General features: G+C 35.0%; 1 protein-coding gene across 2 annotated transcripts in view; it reads right to left on the minus strand.

The window, feature by feature from the left end:
• Nucleotides 1-715: 715 nt before the first annotated feature.
• Nucleotides 716-26,372, minus strand: part of Adgrl3 (adhesion G protein-coupled receptor L3) — a 763,485-nt gene continuing 737,828 nt past the window's right edge. For both annotated transcript variants that reach the window (XM_036200955.1, XM_036200954.1), the window contains one exon: nucleotides 716-1,118. In XM_036200955.1, the coding sequence (XP_036056848.1) occupies nucleotides 1,042-1,118 (77 nt within the window). In that variant the 3' untranslated portion in view covers nucleotides 716-1,041. The remainder of the gene's footprint in view (nucleotides 1,119-26,372) is intronic.

The following is a 26,372-nucleotide window of genomic DNA, read 5'->3' on the forward strand; positions in this document are numbered from 1 at the left end:
AATTTCCTTTGCAGGGAAAATAGTCAAGAATGATGAGCTATTACTTAGATTCTTACTGATGCCACATTCATTGTGAACTGTGCCTTATGTTACATTGATCAATGTTAGTGTTTGAAATTATATTACACACACACACACACACACACACACACATATATACATATACATATATATATACATATATACACATGTATATTCAGTATAAGCAGGGAGTAAGAGGAAAACGGACATCAGATATGCTGAAATGTACCCCCACATTTTGAAATACATGAAACAGGAGACTCAAACATACTCCTATGATTATTTCAATAATATTTATGGGTTTATAATAGGCAACACACAGAAATTCTGATCCTCTTGAGTAAGATACTTTTAATATTTATACTTGTGTCTGTGAGTTATTGAGTATGTAAATGACCAGAGACAGCTGTGTTCTCATTGAATATGAAGAAGAATCCAATCCAATCCAAGTCTGGGGCATGTGGACATGATGTCCCACTCCTAGCTGAGGAATTATGGGCACTTGAAAGCTCCTGGAAGCAGAGAGTTAGGTTTTCTTAAGAGAGTCACCACTAGTAAATCCAACAAGCCCCAAGAAATACCACATATCCAAGAGTATATGGGCAGCACAAATTGGACTTGATGGGGGTTGGGGAGAGAGAGAGAGAGGGAGAGACAGAGAGAGAGAGAGGGAGAGAAAAAGAGAGAGGGAGAGAAAGAGAGAGAGAGAGAGAGAGAGAGAGAGAGAGAGAGAGAAACAAAATTGGATGGGTAGGGAAGGAGAGTGGTTTGGAGAGGTGTTGGGTCAGTGATGAATATGACCAAAATACACTGTACAAAATTCTCAGAGAACTTATAAAATTATTTAAAAATCAGTAGTTAAAAGAAGAACTGAAACCTCTGGTTACAACTATGAACTTTAATTGGAAATTTTTCAATGTACATGTTTCTACATTCAAATATTTAAACCATGATTTCTTCATCACATATGCATATTTTTGCTGCCAGGAACCATAAGATAATGTGGGTGGTGGGTCAGCCTCAGGTCCATAGGTTTTGTGTTCTGGTGCTGGAAAGGTCTGCACAGTGCACGGTAGGAGGGCTTCTGGAAGGCATCCCTGAACCAAAATAAGTCAGGTGAGAATTTTAAAATACAGAAAGTATATTCACCAATTTTCTGTAAGTTAAATGAAACAGCAATTAGATGAAAATGACAGTTTCAGCCTGTTTAAGTATAAATTTGGGTCCTAAAAATATGAAGTTATAAGTTAGAAACAGTAACAAGGACCAAAATAAGGATTTTATATGATTAATGTCCAAATTACCAAACTACATATACTAAAATTAAAATCAATAGGATGTTGCTGCTGGCATAACTGAAACTTGTACTTTTTTTTTCTCTTTATTATTTTTTGGGGTCTGCCATCCAACTTCCAAATAAATACACAGACTTATTCTTACTTATAAAATCCCCAGCCTTAGCTTGGCTTGTTTCTAGCCAGCTTTTTTTAAATTATTCTTTTGCCTCTGGGTTTTTATCTTTTTCTAGTCTATATACCTTTTTTACTCCTTACTCTGTGGTTTGCTGTATTCCTGGGTGGCTAGCCCCTGGAGTCCTACTCTCATCCTTTTCTCACTCCCTGATCTTCTCTTCCCAGATTTCTCTTATTTATTCTTTCTGCCTGCCAGTCCCACCTTTCCTACCTCCTGCCTAGCTATTGGGCATTTGGCTCTTTATTAGATGAATTAGATATTTTGGACAGACAAAGTAACACAGCTTCTCAGAGATAAACAAATGCAACAAAAAAGAATGCAACACATTTTTGCACCACTAAATAAATGTTGCATAGCATAAACAAATGTAAGACATGTTTAACTAATATTCTACAACAGAAACTAATTACAATGAGAAACAATAAGAATAGAAATAAGAGAAACAGCAAGAGGATTAGAAGGAAGAGGAAGAAGAGAAATAAGAAATCTAGCATGGTTCCAGGTCTTCTGAGATGGGAGATTACTGGAACATATAGAACCAAACATTCAGGACCAAACTAGGAATATAGTAAGACCTCATTCCAATTTTAAAAAGAAAACAAAATAGCATCATTTGAATGTGTGAGAAAGAGAAATACAGAAATTCATGTGATGCAAGTACATTTGCTTTTGAAAATAGTTTAGATTCAATCATATTGAAATTGATTTGATCTTACATAGCAAAAAGTTAATAAACTTAAATATTCTTGCTAACATATACAAAGGACGTATAGAGGAAGATAGATAACACTTATGTCCCAGCTCCAAACTGGAGATTATCCAAATGATTCATTGCTCAAATTATAACATTCTGGTTGACAAAAGAGATCCTCTAAAACAATAAAGAGTAAGTATAGACACTTATATCATTTGCTTTCACAAACATATAATTTAGACAGAAGAAAGAGAGAGAGAAAGGAAGGGAGGAAGGAAGGAAGGAAGGAAGGAAGGAAGGAAGGAAGGAAGGAAGGAAGGAAGGAAGGAAGGGAGAAAAAAGAAAGAGGAAAGAAAGGAAGGAAGAAATCCAAAAATTCCTCAAAACTAGGTAAAACTACTTTTAAGGGATGAGAAAGCCACAAAGGGGATTAATGTTGCAAGGAAGGATAAAAGCAAGAAGCACACAATGTGCTTTTGAGTCACTAGAAAGTTCTGATCCTTAACTTTTTTAAATGTGGCCTTGTTTTATAATAATTATTTAAATGATACATTTTAGAGATTTTTGTGAAATGTGACAGATTTTATGTTATATATATATATATATATATAAATACAAAAGGGTCAATAGTTATAAAAAAATCTCTCAGCTAGGAATACATGCAATTAAGAATTTAGTGAGTAAGAGAATAACAATGGTACCCAACTGTTATTTACAGCCATCTATAGAAGTGATTTAAATGATGGATAGTCATTATGAACAGAAAACAGACTGAGTTGAGTGGAAGTGCCGAATGTTACCCTTAAATGTTTTCTTTTGGCTTTTTTCCTTCCACATGGTTTCAATCAATTTTACCTAGGCTGGTCTTGAACATGTAAACTAAATTTATGCCCCTGCCTCAGTCTCCCAAGTTCAGGCACTATGTAATTTCAATAACTGAAGACTGTTTCCTAAAAGAATATTTCTAATATTTCTTAATATTATTAATTACCAAATATAAGAGCAATCTTTTATAAAATAGTTTTATGTGCTATACTGGCTGGTTCTGTGTGTCAACTTGACACAAGCTAGAGTCATCAGATAGGAAGGAGCCTCAGTTGACAAAATGCCTCCATGACACCCAGCTGTAAGGCACTTTGCCAATTAGTGATCAATGGGGGAGGGTCCAGGCCATGGTTGGTGGTGCCATCCCTGGGCTGGTGGTCCTGAGTTCTGTAAGAAAGCAGGTTGAGCAAGCCTGGGGAAGTAAGTCAATAAGTAGCACTCTTCCATGGCCTCTGCATCAGATCCTGCCTCCAGAATCTTGCCCTGATTGAGTTCCTGACCTGACTTCCTTTAGTGATTGTGGTGGTTTGAAAGAAAATGGCCCCCAAAGGGGTGGTACTATTAGGAGGTATGGCCTTGTTGGAGGAGGTATGTCACTGTGGGGGCCAGCTTTGAGGTCTCTTTTCCCAAGCTTCACTCAGTGTGACAGTCAACTTCCTGTTGAATCTGAGTCAAGATGTAGGACTCGAAGCTCCAGCACCAGTACTCCACGATGCTCCCCATCCTAATGACAATGGACAGAATCTCTGAAACTGTAAGAGAGCCACCTCAATTAAACATTTTTGTTTATGAGTTGCTGTGACCATCGTGTCTCTTCACACAATAAAAACCTAAGACAGAAGTTGGTACCAGAGATTGGGATATTGCTGTGATAGGCCTGACCATGTTTTTGTTGAGAGGAATTTGGACTTCTGTACCTTGGGTTATGAAAGCAGTGGACTGCTTTAAGCTCTGCTTAATGGGCCACTCTAGTAGAAGCATGGAAGATGGTGATGCTAAGATTTATTTGAACTGTGGGCTCACTCAAGAGGTTTCAGAGAAGAATTTTAGTATGTTGCCTAGAGATAGTTTCTGTGATATTTTGGTGAAGGAAGTGGCTGCATTTTGTCCTTGTTCAAAGAGTCTGCCTGAGGCTAAAGTGAAGGGTTTCAGATTAAATTTTTTGGCAGAAATCTCAAAAACAGCCTAGGATAGACTCTGCCATGTAGATATAGTATTAACTCTAATGAAGATTTATAATAAAGAGGAGTAAGCTGAACTGGGTAAATTACAACATGTAGATTTTGAGGAGAAAAAGAGTACCAGGAAGTGGAATGGAGCAAAATCCTGTGTTCAAGGAGATAAATGGTTTGAGGAAGTGAATATAGGGAGTGGTGACCACAGGGCAAGATCACACCTTACTAACTTTCAAACTTGTGAAAAGGAACTAAAGAATATCTTAGAGCTGGGTGTGGTGGTACATGCCTTAATCCCAGCACTGGGAAGGCAGAGGCTGGTTTATCTGTGAGTCTGAGGCCAGCCTGGTCTAAAAAGCAAGTTTAAGGAAAGCCAAGCTTAGGCAGTGAATGAAAACAGAAAACTGGTATAGATGTAATTAAACAAGAGGGCCATGTTCTAGCCTCTGTAAACAACAGACTTGGCCATGTGGTTGTGACTTTAGAGTTAAGGACAGAAGAAATGGGTTATAGAATTTACCTGCACACCTAAATAAATGTGTGTCAGGCTGTCCCTGAATGGAAACCTAGTAGAGAGGCCATTGTGTGAAGCTGTGAAATTGAAGCATGGAAGCATGGATTGTCTTGAAGAACCCAAGATGTTAGAGATGCCAGAGTCTGAGTCATTGGATAGCTGCAGAGGACAGCTGCTCACAGGGAGTGGAACTAGCCCAAGAGAAAGAAGTGTGATGCAGTAAACAAATCTGAATGGTACTGAAGATCTGAATATCATTTTGACACCAGACTCAGAGATGCAGAGTTTGGAGTTTGCCTAGCTGGTTTTTGGTTTTGCTGTGGGCCAGTATTTCCTTGCTGTGCTACCTTCCCTGTGTTTTGGAATGGTTATGTACATCCTGTGACATTATATGATAAAAGTATGTGATCTGCTTTTTGATTTTGATTTTTACAGGTGATTACAGTTAAGAGATTGTTGTGCATCTCAGAGGAAACTTTGGACACTGAAATAAGTTTGGGACTGTTATAGACTATGGGGACTTCTGAAGTTGGATTGAATGCATTTTTTGTATTATGATATGGATATAAGCTGTTGGGGGCCAGGGAGTGGGATGGTGGTGTAAAAGAAAATGGCCCCCAAAGGGGGAGGCACTATTAAGAGGTATAGCTTTGTTGGAACAAGTGTGTCACTATGGGTGTGGGCTTTGAGGTCTCTTTCCCGAAGCTTCACTCATTGTGACAGTCTGTCAATTTCCTGATGACTCTGAGTCAAGATGTAGGACTCTCAGCTCCAGCACTACATCTGCCTGCATGTTGCCATGCTCCCCATCCTGATGACAATGGACTGAATCTCTGAAACTGTAAGAGAGCCACCTCAATTAAACATTTTTATTTATGAGTTCCTGTGGTCATGGGGCCTCTTCATAGCAATAAAAACAACAACAACAACAACAACAAAAACCCCTAAGACAGTGATGAACAGCAGTTGAAGTTTAAGCCAAATAAACTCTTTCCTCCCCAACTCGCTTTTTTGGTCATGGTGTTTAGTCACAGTAATAGAAACTTTAATTAAGACACATGTGGGGGCGGGGATTGAGCTCACTGGTAGAGCGCTTGCCTAGCAAGCACAAGGCCCAGGTTTGATCCTCAGCTCAAAAAAAAAGTCACATGCATTATTTTTTTTTTATCTATCATCTACCTATGATCTATCTATTTACACCCTGTTTATTATCTATCTGTGTACATTACAGAATGTTTTAGTTCTCTTTTGAGATGAATCAGTAAGCAAGTAAACCCTAGATGTTCATTGACGTGAATGACAAACTTGTGCACACAACTGTGTTATGTAACCACTTTCGGTCCTCTGACCATTTCTGAAATCATTTTCAAATTCATCTCATTTTAATTAAAGCTCAGCCCTTAGCTGACATGTCCTTCATGCTATAAAGTGACCTCCTGCCAAAAGCTGTCCATCCGGTTGAGAATTAGGACATGTGACATGTCTTCCTTCTGAAGGTAATGCTCACATATGCTGGCATGAGTACCACCAATTCAATTCTATTAAAAGTAATGAAGTAGGAATGTCAGTATAATTATCTGCAAAAAGTCTGTTCAGGCTTTTCCACAGTTCACAGTAATAACTGATGTGGACTTATAAGCATGCTGTGCAGCAGAGCCTAACTGTGTAGTGTATTTATATGGACATTAACTCATAGCTGGCATTTTTTTTCCACAGAGATTTTAAAGTCCTATTTAGAAGATGGTTTGGTCTTGAAATTCAGTTATAAACACATTAATTAAAGAATGACTAGTTTACAATGTTTAGACAAAAGACTGTATATATTTTTCTTATATGTATATAAACATATTTTAGCAGCAATATGGCAACACCAATCATGAAATTACAAATAGGCTAGCCAGTTCTTACTAGTTCTGTTATCCTTAATGCTCCAACTTCTTTGAATAAAATGAGAGAAAATTAAGTAATTTCTTAAACTCTTTAAAAAAAATCTTTGTTCATGTGTATGATATCTATGCGAGAAGAGAGGGAGAGAGACAGACAGAGACAGAGACAGAGCACATGTGTCTTGATACATGTATTGGTGGGCAGAGGACCTTGGATGTCAACCCTGACTTTCACCTTGTTTGAAATAATCTTTTATTTGCTGCTCCAAACAGTAGACTAGCTGACCTGTGAGTATCTAGGAATTGTCCTGTCCCTGACTCCCATTTCATCACAGGCACACTGGGATTAGAGATATAGACTACCACAACCATCTTTACATGGGTTCTCTTCAGACCTTATAAATTAGCCGTTAGTATCATTCTAGTAATCTTGAAAGAATATTAAGTGACATCAAAGATGAACAATGTCCAGCCTAGCACTGAGCATATAGTAAACCTATAATGGCTGTCATTGACAGAATTTTATTGCATCATACTGACTTAATTTTGCTACTTTTGCTTTACACATCAACTGGTGTTAACAGAATTGTATAGATAAAAAGCTGTAGCAGATGCCTGTGATGCCTCTCACCTCATATTTTACATGCCTTGTTCTGTGCCCTTCCACTTGTATGTTGGGTGACTCCAACTTTGGGTGACCTGCTTTGAAAGAATTGTATCCAGTTATGTGATTAGAACAGAACTATTCCATTTAGCTTTCAATGTGGGTGCCATCTTGCTAATGTGCCTCTACTGTATTCTGGATTGCTCTCTTGCTCTGATAAAGTAAGCTGTCTAATTATTAAGTTCCTCTATAGAGAGACCCAATTGGTACAGAACTGAAAGCTACCTATGATCAACAGCCATGAAAGAAGTGAAGTCCCTAGAGAAACTGACGCCTCCTGCCCAAAAGTCATCAACAACCAATTTCATCAACAATGATATGGGTAAATTGGGAAGGAAGCCCAGCAGAATCTTGCCATGACTGTATTCTTGCAAAACACCTTGACATTTCCCAGAAGCAGAGTGCTCAGCCCACCTCACTAAATTGAAAGGATTAATCATTCTGGCTCTAAGAAAGTAACTTTGAGGGTATTTGATACATAGCAATAAATACTAATATAAAGAGGATAAAAGACTTAAAATAGTTGCCATGTTTTTCTGTATGTAAATCTTTAAAGAGGAATTAGGGAACACCAGCTTTTAAGATCTTTATGAATGAACTCCAAAGATGATTGTTTTTAGAAAAAATGATACTCTTTATTTTTTAAGTATAAACCTTTACTGTATTCTTTTAGAATTATTCTTCTCTGATTAAAATTAATCTAAACAATAATTACTTTAGAAAGAGTCTTTGTGCCTAAATGATATATGTATTATATTAAAATGTCTGCTTTTATAGTTTAAAAACATTTTAAATGAAATGTTTTATAGAGATTTACATATGATTTTCTGGAGGGAAATATGGAACAAAAGCACAATAGGATATTATGCAATAATCTCCAAAGTCAGAAATAAAGCTACTTATCATTGTAGTCTTAGGAATCAGCACAAAAATCCCGGCATGTACTACATGCCACAGATTTGTTTTTCTTTCTGAATGAAAACAAGTGGATTTTGAAAAGAAACTGTGTAAATAGAGGACAGATTTTAGAGCCAAGCAGGTTTTATTTTAAATTCAGTCTCTACCTATCACTGTGACCTCAAGAAAGCTACTTATTTCCTTGGAAAAATGAAAATTGCAGCTAAATTTTATTGAGTAAAAGGAAAAACAATATGCAAAAACATGCTGAAGTAAATATAGTACTTAGATACTCTAGCATTGTCTGGCAGGAATTTTAGGTAGCTTTAACTACAAAAAGCAAAGGAAAGCAGTTTGATTAATCATGATCAAAACTCCACTGGTAAATCCAAATATAGTCTGTTAATTTAAAAGTGTCAAGTGTGGGATTTTCCTTTGTTTAGAAAAATAAAGAATAACTTTGGATTATGAAATGTTTAAATGTTTACAAAAAAAATCCCAAGAGATTTAGAACATTTGTGATTTATATAAATTACTACATTAATAATCATTAAACCTAGTCCACCAATTTGTTAATGTATGAAGAAAAGGTGTCAATGCAAAAGATTACTGCCCTGTTAGAAATATGTTTAAAAATACAAATATTAATTAATGGGAACATATAACGATTGCCTCATATAGACATGGAAATAGACAAATGATCTCCTCCTCCTTAAATTATATTCATAAAGGTAACATTAATGCGACATATAGTTGTGTAATTGTTAGACTGCCAAGGCTAAAAAATATTATAGTATCTAATGGTAGCCATGATATGACAAACAATACCCTACAAACACTCATATATTGCATTACAACACATAAACTGTATTAACTAAAAGGACATTTGACACTACTTAATTTAAGATGGTATATATCTACCTTCTAGAGATTCTGATAGACAACATACTGCATCAATAAAATTAAATCATTTTAGAAAGATAGAGAAACTAGGATAAAACTTCATGATTTGCAACCAGAACAAAAATATATAGCAAAGTATCTCCATGGGATTCTACATACAAGGAATTCTAAATATAAGTAGCTATCAACACCTATAGAATCTGTTGTGCATCATCTATAGGAGGACTAAGGATGAAACAAATAGAATATGACATGCCCAAAATTAGGAGAACTCAAAAATCCTAACAGATTCTTAACAGAAATACCAGATGCTGAGAGTGAGGCCTGGTTAAAAAAAAATAAGCAACAAAACCACAGTAATGTGTCAAACAGCATCCAAAGTACTATAAAGTATGCATGAGTTTGGGACTAGTAGTTTCTGACATATGGTTAAACTTTTCTACAATAAATAAAAACTGAATACTCTTTTGATCTAATGATTTAACTTTTATAAGTTTTTCTTCAGATATACTAACATACATGCAAATTATATGTGTAAAAAGAAGAGGAAAATAGCTTAAGGAGTTTGAACTTAGTTGAAAATATGACAATTATAAAGAAAGATATGAATATTGATATGCTTTGCATAGTAAAAGCTCTAGAATATTTAAAATGTAAAACTATCTTGTTTTAAAAGAGTATTTTTCTTCAGTAATGTATTAAGTCTACACATAAATATTTGGTTCAGTGGAAAAAGTGCAATTTCATAAAGCAAGTAGGTATTTCTATACATGTGTGTTGTACATGCAAACAGGCATCTGTATAAATTGACACATCCTAGAAAGTTTGCAAAAGAGTATGTAACAATTCAACAGCAATTCAAATCTTATAAGCATGTCTGTGTGGTTTTGTTTTTATTAACTCATCCATTCATTCTTTTTTTCATTTGAAATTGACTCTGTCTATAATGTGCAGTGTATTATTACAGATATTGAGTTTTTACTGTCTTTGTGAAAACATAATGTTAGGAGACAGATAATATGTCTAGTATATATTTGCAGGGTCAGGTAGAAAACAAGAAAGATGAGTAGGGATGGGGCTTGCTAGATTTTCTGATAGAATTCCCAAGAGGAACCAGGAGGCAGTGTCCTTCTAGCGAAGAGTGAAAGTAGGGTGTGCTTGGTCAGGAAGAGATCTAAAGCAGAGTCCAGCACTCAGAAGGTCCTTTAGAGAACTCTGCATGCTAAGAGAAAGAGGACTTAGAGGGATGGGGGAGGGGGAATGAGGAGAAGTAGGATTTGGAGGAGAAGCGGGGTGCATTCCTGGAAGGTCTTGGCAAACCTAATGTTTTACACCTAGTATGGTGTAATAGACAACTGGAATGCTTACTCTTCTGCAATACTGGCTTTGAAGCATTTCTTTTGTACTTGTTTCATATATAATTACTAAATGATTTGTGAAAGCTGGGTGTGATGGGCCATGCCTATAATCTTAGCCCTAAAGAGACAGATCTCTGAATTGGAGGCTGTCTTGGGTTACAGCAAATGACTGTCTCCAAAACCAAACCAAATACAAAGACTAGTACAGCTGTCTTTCTACAGAGGAAAGCTAATGTCAGCCATCTGCCTCAAATGACAGCTGAACTGAGATTTACATCTCTCCTGGCATTTGTCCCTAAGATGGCATGGTCCCATAAATTCATTCCAATGTCCATTTCCCATTTATAGGATGATGGTACCCAACTTCAGATGACTTTCTAATAATATGTTTCCTTACTATTATGGCCTGTTGATAAACTTCATCAGTTACTGATTTATTTTGCTGTTTCACTTGCTTCCTCTCTCCCAAATTCCCTTCCAACCTCTATTGCTTCCAACCTTTTCATCTCCTTTTACTTCTGCCTCATTATATACATATGTAAATTATTCTCTCTTTAATTGAAAGATACTTGAACACACTGTAGTACTGGTTTCTAATTGTGTAGTGAAATGTCAGTCTGGACAGCTTTTATACATGAGTCAAGAAAAGAAAGGTTTGTGTTGTTATCAGGCTTTAATTGAAGCACACTTACTATCTTTTGACTAAGTACTTGGCTGCCATTTTCACATGATTACAAACTTGAGAGGAAGCTCCTCTAATAACTGCAGGGTGGTAATGAGATATCATGCTGTGCTGGCTCTGAAGGATGTGGAGATTTCTCCCACACTGAAATGTAATCCAAGAAGACTTAAACACAACTGTCCCGTTTTATAGTCTAAAGGAAGACTCTGAAGTGAAGCCACAGTTGAATGCTGAAATGTAAAGGCATGTCGAGTTAAAGAAGTAGTGTAATTATTAGATCTGCCAAAGCAATGAAATAATAATTCAAACAGATTCACTCTTCTCTCCTTTAAGGAGAGTATGCAGTTATGTTCAACAGAAAAAGCTGAAATGATAGTGATCCAAACAAGGCTGGGATTGTGTTTGTTTTGTTTTAGGGCAATGGTCTCTTATTGGTCAACTTACTGGTCAAGACCTCCAAAAGGCCATCAGAAAAATGCAGATATTTACATTATGATTCATAACAGTAGCAAAATTACAGTTAGGAAGTAGCAACAGAAATAATTTTATGGATGGGGAACTGTATTAATGGGTTGCAGCATTAGGAAGGCTGAGAACCACTATTTTAGGGTTTGCTTTTCTTTTTTCTTTTGTTTTAGATGTCATTCCTGTTAAAAGACACATGATCTTGCTCGGTGGCTCAGGCTAGCCTTGAACTTACCATCCTTTTGCCTTCACTTCCCAAATGCTAGAATTTCTGTTATGAGACCAGTACACTTGGATAACATTAACTTTTCCATCGAATTGGAGAGAATGGAGGTGTACAACCCTGACTTTGCAGAGAAGCTGGCTGTTTCTCTGTTCTGTCTGCTTTGCTATCTTGAGAGCACGGGTTTTTGAGTGTCTGTCTGTTGTTATTTCTGTTACCAATACCAAGGTTGCTTACTGGAGTTAATGATCATTCCAACAGTATGAAAACGGAAAAGAAAGATGGGCAATGGCTTCCCTAGCTGCTGAAGTAGCTCCTTTAAGGAACTATCCTCCAAGCCATTCAGGAGTCACACCCCAAATGCTGTTTTACTTTCTGCAACTTAACTGCAGACAGAAATTACTAAATGGAAAAATCTAGAAGTAAGCAGTTCATTAATTATGAATCTTTCATAGATCTGAGGATCATGATGATGTCTACAGGCCATCTAGCCTGGAAGCAAACCATCAATTTTCTTCCTCATAACCACACAATATTTTCTCCCTGCAATTAGTCACTTTAGTAGCCTATCAGTCATCAGATTATCTGTCACAGTATTGCAGTGACTGTGTTCAAGCTACCCTTATTTTACTTAATAATGGCCCCACAGCACTAGGGTAATGAGGCTGGAAATTTATATATGCTAAAGAGAAGCCATGAAATGCTTCCTTTTAAGTGAAAAGAAAAGTGAACACAACTTAATAAAGAAAGAAAAATATCGCATGGTATCTAGGGTAGGACCTATGATAAGAAAGAATCTTCTATCAGTGAATTCTCAATGATGGAAATAAAATTCAGGCAGTTCTGTTGTCTTACTTCAAGGTTCAAGATAAGACCACAGTGCATAAAGGAAATAAAATGAAGATAGTATAATCTGTGGGCAGAAGATGTGAACGTTTTTTCCTTAACAGCTACTGTTGCATCAGAAAACACCAAGTGAACATGAGAACATCAGCGTGGAAACGGGTGGTACCACAAAGCTTATTGCAAGTCATGGACGGGTACATATCCAAAGTAGGTTTGGACTGAGAGATACAACTCACACTAGAGAGGCTGCATGAGTGAGGAAGCTAGCTGGCTGCTACTCTGGCAGAGCTGAAGAAGGTTATAAAGAGAAACAATGACACCCAGGCCAATCTTTAGTTGCCAGGACTCTCAGCTCACTTAGACAAAGTCCACTACACTGTGCATTTTCAAAAGAGCAAAGGAGGCACTCTAGAAATAAACACAGTCAATTTCCAAACATGGCATTCATGCAAAACGGCAGAAGAAATCACTCTTTCAGGACATGTAAGAAAAGAGAAGGTGAGAATAATCCAAATCCATTACACACATTATGGAATTATCATAGAACAAATTCAACAAAAATCATTTTAAGCTGCTCTCTTTTAAATAAACAACATTTGGGATTCTCTGTATCTCTGTTATTGTCCCTTTCTAAGATCTCTTCATGTATCATATGGGTCAAATTAAACTTCTCAGAGGATCTTTTTCATTACAAAAGAGATTATATAATATAATAGTAGCCAAAAATGTTATGTCTATCCTTCTTCTCATTAAAATATATATACATAAATACACACACATATGTACATAAAATGTTTGTCTGCAACTGACAACACATTGTTCTCTGCATTTTATTAAATGCTTGTAAAATAAATGTGAATAATTATCTGGTTAAGCTATTCCTATCTAGAAATGGTTATGTATTTATTAGTACATCCACTCTAATGGTGTACTGTAAGCTAATATGTAGTAGTAAATAAGCATCTAATGGGATAATTAAATCTCAACTGGGACATAATTGCTGAGTAGTATTCTAAAGCTCTGGAGACATCTGAGCTCCGCTCATTGAATTGAAAGAGTCTTATTCTGAGCATACACAGTTTGCAGCCCTCTCTAAAGCACACTCTTTACAGCACCTCTTTTCTGCATCAGCCACATCAGGACTTATTTGTAGCATAGTGTGCTTTGTTACAATAGTCTGGAGAGTTATAATCCTTTTAAGCACTCCCTGCTTTTGAGAGCATTTTCAAGCACTTTGGACATGCAGCTCTATAAGCCCCAAGTGTGACTTAATCTTTAGTATTTTAGGTTGTACCTAAAGCTGATATTCTTTTGAGAAAGGTTAAAGTGTATGTTGATTTTATATTCTGCTTACATTCATGCAAAATGACAGGCAATGGAAAAGCTTGATCATTCCATCATCTTCAAAACTTTAGAATATGGAAATTATGCAGTTGCTTTAACATAAATCCTGTACACAATGAAACTGTCATCTCATTTTTACTCCATATATACAAAATTAAATGTTTATATCTAGTATAACTTCAAACAAACAATGATTTTCAACTGAATTTTTAACTTGGGAAATTCAAATCTTATTTGTAATTAATTCACAGTTAGGTTTTAATTATTCTAATTGAAGATTGGTATTATTTTATTATGTTGGTCACCCCCTGTAGCTTATTTTAAATTAAATCTGCCAGAAAGAAGAAGTAATATCTCCTGGTGTATGTCCAAGTCTTTGAGTTTCAGATTTGAAGACTTCTAATTTTTTATTAATGAGACTATTCAATATCATTTTTATTTGTATGTGGCTTGTAGTATTACTGGAAATGCTTCAAAAGAAAAATCAAATTTACCCTTCATCAAGGAAACTTCTCTTTGCAACAGTCAAAAACTGTTACAGGAAAATCACAACCAATTGAAATGTAGAGTTGTGGAGTCCAGTCCCAATGGACACATCTACAAAACACTCCCACGCCTAAAGCTCAGAGAACATTGCAGAAGAAGGGGTGGAAAGATTGTAAGGGCCAAAGAGTCAGGGAGTTTTCTGGTAAATTGTGTCTCCTAGTAATGTCAGAAGCTATACCCATAATGTCTCATCAACTCATGGCTGGCCAAATGCGAGCTGATCAAGGGTGAAACCAGTAGACATAACAAAGTGGACAGGAAAAATTCATGAGGTCTCAGCCGTACACAAACACCTACAGACAACTGAGAAATGCCACAGGATTAGGCCTGGACTCAGATGTATGGGGGACTCCAGTGTACTGTGCCTACTCAGTTCAAACATTTTCTGTCATTTGGGGAAAATGTTAGAATTCTATGTGTCCACATGTTTGTGTATATGCAGATACACATGAGTGACGTTGTGTGCACGTGTGTGCATCAATGTGTGTGTGTGTGTGTGTATGTGTGTGTGTGTGTGTGTGTGTGTGTGTGTGCACATTCCAATGTTTGAAGTTAAGATCAATAGTCCATAAATACATAAAGTGTTTGGGTGAAAGTGCAGTATAGCTTGAGGGAGTCTAACCAATTTTGTGTGAAAGACAGTTTCTGCCAAAAGGTGCCATTCATGTCTACGTCACTGCTCTCTTACCTACCCATTTATATCATGCTGGTATGCAGCCCTCAGCTCCATGCCTGGAGGGTTGGTGTGAAGAAGGGTTTTTGTGGAATCCCTTGCTAATCCTGGATTAATCCTACCAACATTTTCATTCAACCTTTTCTTGTGCAAAAGGGTTTTCATCAAAGTCAATTAAATTATCTTTTCAAGGACATATGAGGATAGCATTTCTGTATTTGACAATTTTAAAGTTCCAGACTGATCCTGTTCTTTGGAATGAGAGCCATAAGCAGAGAACACCCAAACACTCAATTCTAAGTTTCTGCTGCTTCCCATTTAGACAGTTTCAGAAGAAACAGGAACAGAACTGCAAACAAAGGAAGTTGGTAGCTTTGGAATGTGGCTTGTGGTGAGAGTTTCACTGCTACTCGTGAGCAATTCATTCCTGAGTCAGAAATAACATTGAGTAAAGGTAAACAAAGAGTGAAACTCTGAGGTAACATGGCTCAGGTATGAATGGAACCTATCCCCAGGTCTCATGGACTGCAGCAAATCACCTGGTTATAAGAACTAATATAGTTTATCCACACTCCCTGTCATGCATCGCCTGATCAATTGTGGCAGCTTTAATGGGAGAAAAGAAGAAAACTGAGGAGGAGTTGATCATGATGTACAGTCCCTTGAGAATACTGGTCAAGGGCAAGGTACAAAAAACAAGCAAGAAGACTTCAAATTTTTCCTGTAATTTGGCCAAACAAAGGTTGTGGGAAAGAGTACTTCCATATTCTCACAGAGCTATTTGATTGGGAGTCTAAATCTGCTTCAAAATATGAGTTGTTCAAGAAAAGGCAGATGCCCTGCTACATCCATATGAAAAGGCTGTGATTCTTAGACATGTATTATATGCTAGACTCTGTTCTCAAAAGCCTTCTTCTCCAGTGGTTGTACTTTCTTATGCTAGGAATGTTATTCAGTAGATTTTATTGCCACTCCAACTTTACGGATAAGGGAAACAAAGTACAGGAAGAAACGTGGCCAAAATCAAGCAACTGGAAATTAGGGAAAGCAGGCTTTTCATTTAGGCAGTACAGACTCAAGACCTATACATTTCACTGATACAAACGCTGTCTTTCTCTCAGCAAAGGGGGAGGCTATCACAGGGAGAAACAGAAATAGAACATAAATAGAGACAGCCTTTATTGTGTTTGTTATGCTGGTTCCCAATTAAATCTAGTCTTACCATGTTCCTCCATGACTAAATAAATGACCAAATTCCACTAATTCTCTTAAAATACTTCTAATTCTATTAATTTTTTTAAAGAAATGTTTAACTATATCCCAGTACTTGAAACCAAACCCTTTTCAAAACACTCCAATGAGAGGAAAAGCTGGCCCACACAGGATGCCTTCACGTAAGGCACTGAAGTAAGGACTGTTAGCAGGATGTGTCAACAGTTTTACTATTGTGATTGTTGCTGTAAAAAAATATATATATATATATATATAAAAGGAAGCATTTAAAGGAAGAAGGATTTGTTTTGTGTCACAGTTTCAGAGGATTCAGTCCAAGTTCAATCAGATCCATTGCTTTGTGTCTGAGAAGGGGCACAACATTATCATGCCAGGAACGTATGACAGAGGCTGCTTACCTTGAAATGAGAAGAGTGGAAGAAAAGGGGACTGAGGACAAGGTATAGCTGTTAATCACATGCTCCTAGTATTTCTGCCAAGTGGGCCACGGCTTCAAAACTTTCCAGCATCACTTAAAAATGACACCCAATTGTGAATCTGATAGTGAGTGGATTAATTCATTGGTCCTAGGTAAGGATCCTCATTTTAATCAGCTTTCAATGACAGTCTTCTAATCCTACCAAGCTTCCCCCATACAAGCCTTTTGGAAGAAGACATTTCATATATAAACCAAAATACCAGAAAAATAAAGCAAAGTATCAACAACAACAAACAAAAAATACATGATGATTAGGAAAGTCTTATCAAAACTTAGCTACTCTTGAATTACAGCTCAAATAGACACCTGTCTTCTATGGGATTTGGTTTAAAAATGTAAAGGGACAAAATTAAATGATTGAAATCATTGTTTTGGAACCTTCAACTCTGAGTTTTTACTGTGCACACACAAAAGCATAGATAGATGGCATGGGGTAATGGGTAGAGGAACCAGAGCGATGATTAAAATGACCTAGAAAAGAATGTAGTTGCAAATTGAGGCAAAGGTGTTCCAAGGACCACAGGAAAGAAAGAAAACACAAGAGCAGTAAATACGGATAATATGATTTCTGTAAGACACAGAAACACAAGAGTAAAAGGAGAAATGCCAAGAAAAACACTAAGTAACAACAGGATGAGATATATGGGTAGAAGAAAAGATTAAAATAGAAAGGAGGTCCTGTATTGTAATGAGATTAGGTAGTGTTTCGACTGCATCTGGGGGTGATTTCATTAAGTTGTCTGATGGAGGTAATGATTGGGTAGAGGAGATAGGAGCTTTGGTAAATAAAATAAAGCTAAAATTCACTCCAAAAAATAATAGAAAATCACCTCATGAAAGAAGAAACAGGAATTACACAAAATAATATTTATCATTTGTTGAGAAATATTTATCACACTGTGTGAAGATGTGTCACACTGTGAGTTCTTTAATTGAAAAGCTGAGATGCCAATAGCTAGGCAGGTGAGGTTAGGTGGGGTTCCCAGGGAGAGAAAGGGGCTCGGGATGAATCTAGGTGTGTGGATTTTGCTAGCAAGTTATGGAGTGAAGCAGACATACATTATGGAGGAAAGGTAAGGAGCCACAAAACAGAATGTAGATTAATATGAATGTTTTAATTTAAGTTGTAAGCTAGTTGGGATCAAGCCTAAACTAAAGGCCAACACTTTACAATTAGAAATAGGTCTCCATGTCATTATTTGGGGACTGGCAGTCCAAAGAAAGTCTGATAAGAAAGAATGATTATCATTTAAATCATTTCCTACCACTAAACAACTGATAGAAAAGTTTACCTAAGATCATCTAAACCAGAAGCCTCGTACTCTAAAAGTGATGAATGCTAAGTATTTTTATCAACAAACTGTGAATGCATCAAGGATGATGGATATTTGACATGCGCTGGTTATGTCCCAATGGTGTTCCTTCTTTCAGCTTGGCAGACATAAATAATCCATAAAGACACACTTCTGTCACTGTATACTAAGTAGGCATGGTCAGCTGATCAGGAATTACCATGGGAATTAATTGAAAGCTATTTCTACCCACATTATCTATGAAAGATATATGCTAAAAAGTAACGGGGAAGAATAACCGTAGCTGTGAGAGACCAACAAGAGGGCTTTCCTCCTTCTTCTTCTGTCTAATGATTATTGGTTAATTATTTTTAACTTTCTATGGGTTCTTCCATGCTGTTCTTATTTAAAACATCTCTAAGACTTTTTTTTTTTAACTTACTGAAACATAATCTAAATTAATGTAAACTGAGTGCCACACAGAAGTAAAATGCCGAGAAGAGATTTCATAGAGCTGGGACCGTTACAAAGCAGACATTCTATGTGTCTAGTATGTAACCTGAACTTTACTCAAGCAGTGGCTTCATTCTTTGGAGTTACAAATGTGCCATATTTAAACAGTAAGGGATGAGGATAGTTGTAACATTGTTTTAGATATCAAGACACTCTGTATGATCCAATAATTCAGATTTATAGGGAGAGCTTCTATTTTGTGTAAATAATCTCTGATATGTGTCTGGGAATTTATCTGCTTTCAAATTAGTAACTGAACTATTTTTATTTTGATATTGACTTGCTCTTCCCACAGGAGTAATGGAAAAAGAACATTAAGAAAACTATTTTACTTTAAGAATTAAATTATGAGAAAGATGGTTTAAAAAACTATCAATTTTTATAAATTGAATGAAAACTGTATGCAAGGAATTAACTCTACTAACTGGTTATATGTTTTCTGTCCTGATTTTTGATATGTTTTCTGATTTTTAAAAAATATTTAGGGCCATTTCAGCATATATAATGTAAATATCAACGTTTAATACATAATTAATTTTATTGTTCCCACCCTGAGCTGCACATTATGTTAATGTGTGTGTGTTGAATTTTACTAATATTTGAAACTCACAAGAGATTCTGATTACCTGAGGTGAGTCTCATGAAAGGAGGGTTGGAAAATAATGAGCAGACTATTCTATTGACACTATTACAAAAGCAGAAAACAGAGAGGTAAGTTCATAATCTTTTAAAAATGATCATTAATATTTTGCCACTCACAGTCATGTATTAGTCTTGACATTTCCTCCCCACCTGCTATTTCCATTTTATTCTTAAGAATCAAATAATAGCATTAAAAAAAAATCTTTGGCAGTTTATCAGTACATCAGTCACAACTGTAAGGCATACTTACTAGTTTCTTACGTAATAGAGGAAGCATAATACATATGTTTAAAATTTAAAAATTAAAAAAGACTACTCTTAAGCAAAGTATTTCATTTTTACTGAGTCTATTTCTTCTCCTTCTGTTTATCTAGATTATAGGAAATTAATGGATTTTATATTCATCAGTTACAATGGAATTAGCAAAATTAACATCATGCTACACTCTCAAGAATGCACACATGCATTATCTTTAAGAGGTATAATATGCAAGACAAGGAATGAAAATTTTATATATCTTATATTTTCCCCCAACATTTGAAAGTATGTTAATTTTGATGATCCAACTTAATTGATAGAATTGAGGCTACATATAAAGGTCATATACATGTGTCTCTTTTCAGTTCCTATCAGCAAAAGTATAATAGTAAAAAACAGGAGTTTTCATTAACTTTTCCACTGTAAATATAAAGAGAATTCATACATGAATCTTAAATTTAAAGTGAGTTATCTCAAAGATCAATTTCAGTGTGCATGTTGGATGCTTTAGTTACTCAGGTTTTCCTTAATCCCATGCTGTATTTGGATTTTGATACACTTAAGGAATCTTCACCAATATGAACACAATAGTTTATTTAATTTATTTTGTAGCCCATGCTGGCCTCGAACTCACAGAGATCGGCCTGGCTCTGCCTCCTGAGTGCTGGGATTAAAGGCATTCGCCACCACTGCCCAGCTAGTTTATTTCATTTTTGTCTAAGAATTTGAAAACAATTGATGTTTTGAAACATTTCATAAAACATTTGTCTCTGAGAATAAGGCCTGGATGAAATCTCTCTGAGTTAGAGAAAAGCTGGTAATGTTTACTGTATTAGACCTCTTTCCTAATAAAAATCTTTTTCATAATTCACATTTTAGCATTTTAATATTGTAATAAAAGAAATAATAATATTAATAATGATTGTTTTTTAAAATTATTATTTTTTAAAATTCAAATTATTTTACTTAATGGGCATTCTTTAATTTTTCACTTTTTGCTCTACCTACCTGTGTGATTATTTTTTATAGACAAATAAAAGACCCACAAGTCTGTCTGGTTGCATATCAGATAAGCATCTTACTTATGGTTAAACTAGTTTGCTTATCTACATTAATTATATTTGGTATATCTTAGATAAACATTAATAGGAATGCCATTTATCCAGGACTTTTTTTCATAAAGGGTAATTAATATATGTATAAGTTTATTTTATATGCCTAAACTATTACATATTGTATTATATAGGTATGCATAACATATATAAATATATATGTGTATTATATATGAATTATACAGGCAACAATACATGTGATCTCCTCACCTCAGTATATGTTGGGATCTTTCTAGGATGTTATAGTGGATTTAAAAATCAGCAGGTGCATAAATCCTTAATATAAAATGGTGAAATATTTGCATGTAACTTAAACATCCTTCAGTAAACATAAAAGAATTTCTAGTTTATTCATAGAATTTAGCACATGTAAATGTTATATAAATCACTGTGCTGTGTTGTTTAGGGAAAATGTCTCTACGTGTTCAGGGCAGACACACTGTTTTCCAAACATTTTCCATCTGCCTTTGGTTTGGTCCACAGGATACAGAGCCTGCAGCTGGTGGCCAACTCTGTAATTACATAAATACACACACATATGTGTTGTGTGTATATACATACACATATATAATCATGCATATGCATGAATATATACTCATTTATTTGTATATAGTCTCCAATTTTCCTATGTCATTTTTAACCTTAATTAGTGGCAGAGTGAGTATTTTTACCTCTGATACTATTGCAGTGATATATCCTGTGTTAATTTCCAACCACATTAACAATTGACCTGTAGGTAAAAATTGAGCAATATATAGAAAGTTTATCTGTAATATAGTTTCAAGTATATAAAAGTAACTACTTGTGAGGGGGAAAAATCTGTAACATACAGACCTACTCATGAATTAGACCAGGTCAAAACATGCGTTTTGAAAAGTTTGCCACCTTATTTCTATGCACTTTACAAAGAAGACACACTTGAATGCAGAATATACTGTATTTTTGCCTTCAGTTTATGCAACTAAATGAACACTTGATATCAGAAATTAAGAAGCTATACTCAAAGAAAAGTTATGGCTATTTCATTTCCATTTTCCTATCTCTACCCAGAGACTGGAAGCCAACATTTGGGAGACACTTTTATAACATTGTTTCTCATAGGTTAGAAAGCCATTTACCATTAGAGGAGTCACACCCCAGTATTTCACTGACACATATTATTTAGATACAAAATGTTCAGCTCACAATGAGTTCAGATTCAATCATGGGATTATCTCTGTAGCACTGTTATCTCCTTTGAGGATCTCTGGCTCAAATAATCCTAGGAAGCAGCATGATATGCAAGCAGTACAGTCTCTGATAGCTTATAGTATATATATATATACATACATACATATGTTTAGTTTCACATCTTCCAGATATTTTAAAACAAATAACCATTATTTACAATCAGATAAATCTGAGTGAAGATCTAAATGGTACATTATTGCACTGAAAAAGAAAAGTCTGTAAGATTATTCACTAAAAACAGGATTCTGAAAAACTGTGCATATGAACACCAAGAAATATGCTACATGATTTGATGATGTCATAAGCCTGTCATATGCACCAGAGTAGAGCTTTGACATGATTTAGAATCATATTGTTATGATCTAACCATTAGGGGCAAGAAGCTAATAGAATCAATAGACACAAGTGATCTACTTAGAATTAACTTAGAATTCATTTAGTTTTCTGGATGATTTTTATCTAGAAATTCAAATAACATAAAAATTACATTTCAATATTCAGAGATGGGAATGTCTCAGTGGATAGAAAGATGTAAGGAAACCTTCCTAGCTTCTTGCTCTCACCTGTGTCCATTCAGTATAGATAGTTTTTCAACAGCCTTCCATGTCTGTATTTTATGCCCAGTGAAATAAGTTTTGCAAAATCCTTGAGATCCATATTATTCAATATTTCATTTAAGTTCCTGTACCTCTCTTATTAAAATGAAAAGGGGTAGGTTCATTTCTTTGTATGTGATCATTTATATGATGTAGTATAATAATTTAAAAATAATTAAAATCTCTGATGCCATAGAATGGTAATCATATAGTATCTATCATGTAATGCAATGTATTTCCTAATCCACAATGTACCCTTATTTAAAAGAAGAGCAATGTGTAACAGCACAGAGCTTGGATGATCTCCTTTGGCCCAGGGTTCCACGGATGGCTCTCATGATTATGTTTGGATGGGGGAAATTAAGATGACACAGAAGATGTAAGACTAAATTTCATGTTTTATATATATAGGCAAGCTTCAAGATCAAAAAGTATGTGAATCAAGATTATCTTCCTGTAAATGACAAATGTCTGAAGGATACTTCAAGTGGTGAGAGTTCTTTAAAAACAAAGGAAAAGCAAGTCCTCCTACTTTATGTCCAGTATGTGAAGGAAGGTTGGCAGGGTTTAAGCATGTGAAGCACAGGTAATACATTACTTGGTACTATCCTATAGCTTAGCTGGAAACACTATCTCAGATCCAAAGCTCTGGAAGTCCCCATATGACAAGAGTAACTACATCACTGAATGTTTACTGACATTTTATTGAGTTTTGAAGCTCATGGTTTTACATGTGATTGTACAAAGCATTAAAAAAAGATAAAAAGATTGTACAAGAGGGTAGTGGGGATCCAACAGCTTGAAATTTTATTGTTGTGCATGGTCAGAATAATGTCTTATGTGAGTATAGGAGAATTCTATGAGACCAAAGTTGCAATAACTAGTTTGCTTCTAATAGAGATTTTTCATATCTGTGAGGAATAGCTTGATTAGTTGTTAAGTCTTGGAATTAAACTATTTTCAAGAGACATGTATCATGAATTAAATTTAAAACTTGTCAAGAAATACAATATGGAAAAATTTCCCAATTATCTTTCCAGTTCCAATTTGTTTTCAGAAGCCAATAGTGAACAACACTTCTACTGTTTTTGACTTCACAGTTTACTGGAAGCATTAGATGTTAGAATATTAACATCAGTGTTAGATTACGCAGACAAAGGAAACATATCTACAAAGCACACACACACCCATCCTGCACACACAGCATCTTCTATTATTCAGGATGGTAAAGGAAATCTTTATTCTCTACTAGGGTACGAAAAACAACATTTTCCTGTCTTTCATGATTTAAAATGTCAATCAAATCATCAGCCACTGGGAGAGTTGAAATTTGAGACACTGAAAACAATAGTATAGAATGATATAATCTGCTTTTATCATAAGAGGCCACAACGACCTAGCCACTGTGTTCTACCCTGAAAAACCCCACTATTCCCAAATGTCATTGATATACTAATTTTGTGAGACATCTTTTGAAGTCAATCAATAAAGATCTCAGGATAATTTTGCCTGTTTCAACCATCAGGGGGAAAAAAAGCAATTTTTAAACTTCATAAAATTACTGTTATTTAAAGCTACATATTTAATGTGGCATAAATTTTTGCAGTGTTGGGCCAGTAAAACAAATCTAAATTTTTCAAGTGTAAATGCTGATTCTGGGTTAAGTAACTTCTGTGCAACCTCCTCTTTAGATCAAAGATTGTATTCCAATTCCATCGCATTCCAATGTAAAGCTATTGGGTCTAAAGAACATTGTCTAACTCAGATCTTTAGAAACCTAGTTAACTTTCAATGTTTACTAGAGAGACCCACAATAAAGCTTTAAAAGTCACAAAGTTGCCAATAGCATTAAGTGTGTTGGTGCACAGCAGTCAGCAGATCACAGAGGGAAGGTGAATTGAGGCAAAATACTTACATTTTAAGGAACATTTATGAAGTATTGAAACTTCTTTACAACAAGATCTAACCAAATGAGAAATGTCTAAAAAGCACTAAAAGCAATTTACATTTTCTGTGGTATTAGGATGAGGAAAACATGGGAATTTTTTTTTCCTTGACACATCAATAGTACTAGGTATAAAAACTTTTTAGCATTGTTAGTGACTTTACCCCTAGGAAACTTTTCTCTATAATTCTACTGTAGGTCTTGTGTAGTTGGTAAAAATTTGCCATCCTGGTTCTGATTACTTCTGTTCATACTACAGTTTAAAAAAAGACTAGCTTATTGAAAGAGGTGTCTGTGTGCCAGTCCTCGACACCTTCACACTAATTAGTTTCCTGCTTATCTTTACCATGCTCTATGGGGAAGGGAGGGAGGAAAGTTATTAAATGAGGAAAGTACAGTCAACATAGCCTTAAGACAGGTAAAGTATAAAAAAAACGTATTTGGAATCAAGATATTTTAATAGTAACTTTAAAGTGCTAGAGGCAAACTGATGCTTTTTATTTTCTTAGGATAATTACTTAAAATGAGAATATACAAAGCTATAGTAACTACCTGGCTAACTGGGGAAAAACACCCATCAAGTTAATAATTGTAAAAAAGTTACTTCCACGGAAAACTTATAAAAAGAATTAGATTGTGCAAATACATGTACAGGTGAAAGTTAAAAGACTGGTTCCTTTTTAAAGCAAAGATGATATCATCAGGGTAAATGATTGCTGTGGACATGTGCCCCCAGTGGCTTAACCAGGACACAAGCAACTATTACAACTATTGACACTTTTGGATTACAAATGAAAGTTTGGATGTCTAATAACATTTTTCAAATGGTTAAAGACAGACAAATTCTGATCACAAAACTAAGTTTAACATTTTGAGACTATTTTATGAACTCCAAGAAAGTTCTTAAAGCTTCCAAAATGTGTTTTTCTATAAGTTTGTATCACTTCTGTGTCTTCAACTTCCTAAAATGTGATGGAGAGAAATCTAAATTTTAAAGTAAGAATGCACAGTAATTGTTTATGTGACGATTTATGAGATACTAAAACTGAAATTCAACCTTTATATTCTGCTCTGTAATATACTAGGACATTTGTACTTAGTGTTTTATATCAATTATTTTTGTTAGAGTAAAACATTAATGCCAATGTGGGTTTATTCGCATTTGCTTAAAACCAGATTAGAGTTTCACATTGTTTCTCTTTGACTCTTTAAACTTAAATTGATGTTCATTTATAGTTAAAGTGGTTTTTGTTTGTTTGCCTATTTTATTGGTGGTATTTTTTCTTAAATATTGCAACTAATAAGATTTTGATAGAGTACTAATGAACAACTTCAAAATTTAAATATTTTCATTAATATAGAGTGGGTACAATTCAGTTTAGAATTGATCTTTAGACAAAAGCTATTTTTTTTTCCTCTTCCTAAAAAACTGCAGTCAGTCACTGATGAAAGTTTTTAATGTTACTTTTAAAGTCAGGAGATACATCACACTAAGTTAACATTAAACATTAAAAACCTAAATTTTTAAAGATTGATTTACTGTGTCAATTTTTGAAATTATACTGGCAGTCTTAAAACACTACACATCATACACTATGTTTTAATTTACAGCCACAAGGACTTTTTTTTTTTACAGGAAATTATGAGTAATTTAATTACCTGTCTTTGTTTAATATAATTCCCTCATTGTTTTTATTTCAGTATAATTATTCTCATGCCAGTTCTTTTTACTCATTAAGACTATTTCTTGCATAAGACTTGGACATTTATTTCCCATGTGTTCAAATTAAAAACAAAGAGGGATGTCCACAAAATTTAACTGAATTCCAACCAATTTTCTTCCCTGAATTTCTATTTACTTATAAATGTTATCAATTAGCAATA

This window comes from Onychomys torridus, chromosome 10 (assembly GCF_903995425.1).
Source record: "Onychomys torridus chromosome 10, mOncTor1.1, whole genome shotgun sequence".
NCBI classification, from domain to species: domain Eukaryota; kingdom Metazoa; phylum Chordata; class Mammalia; order Rodentia; family Cricetidae; genus Onychomys; species Onychomys torridus.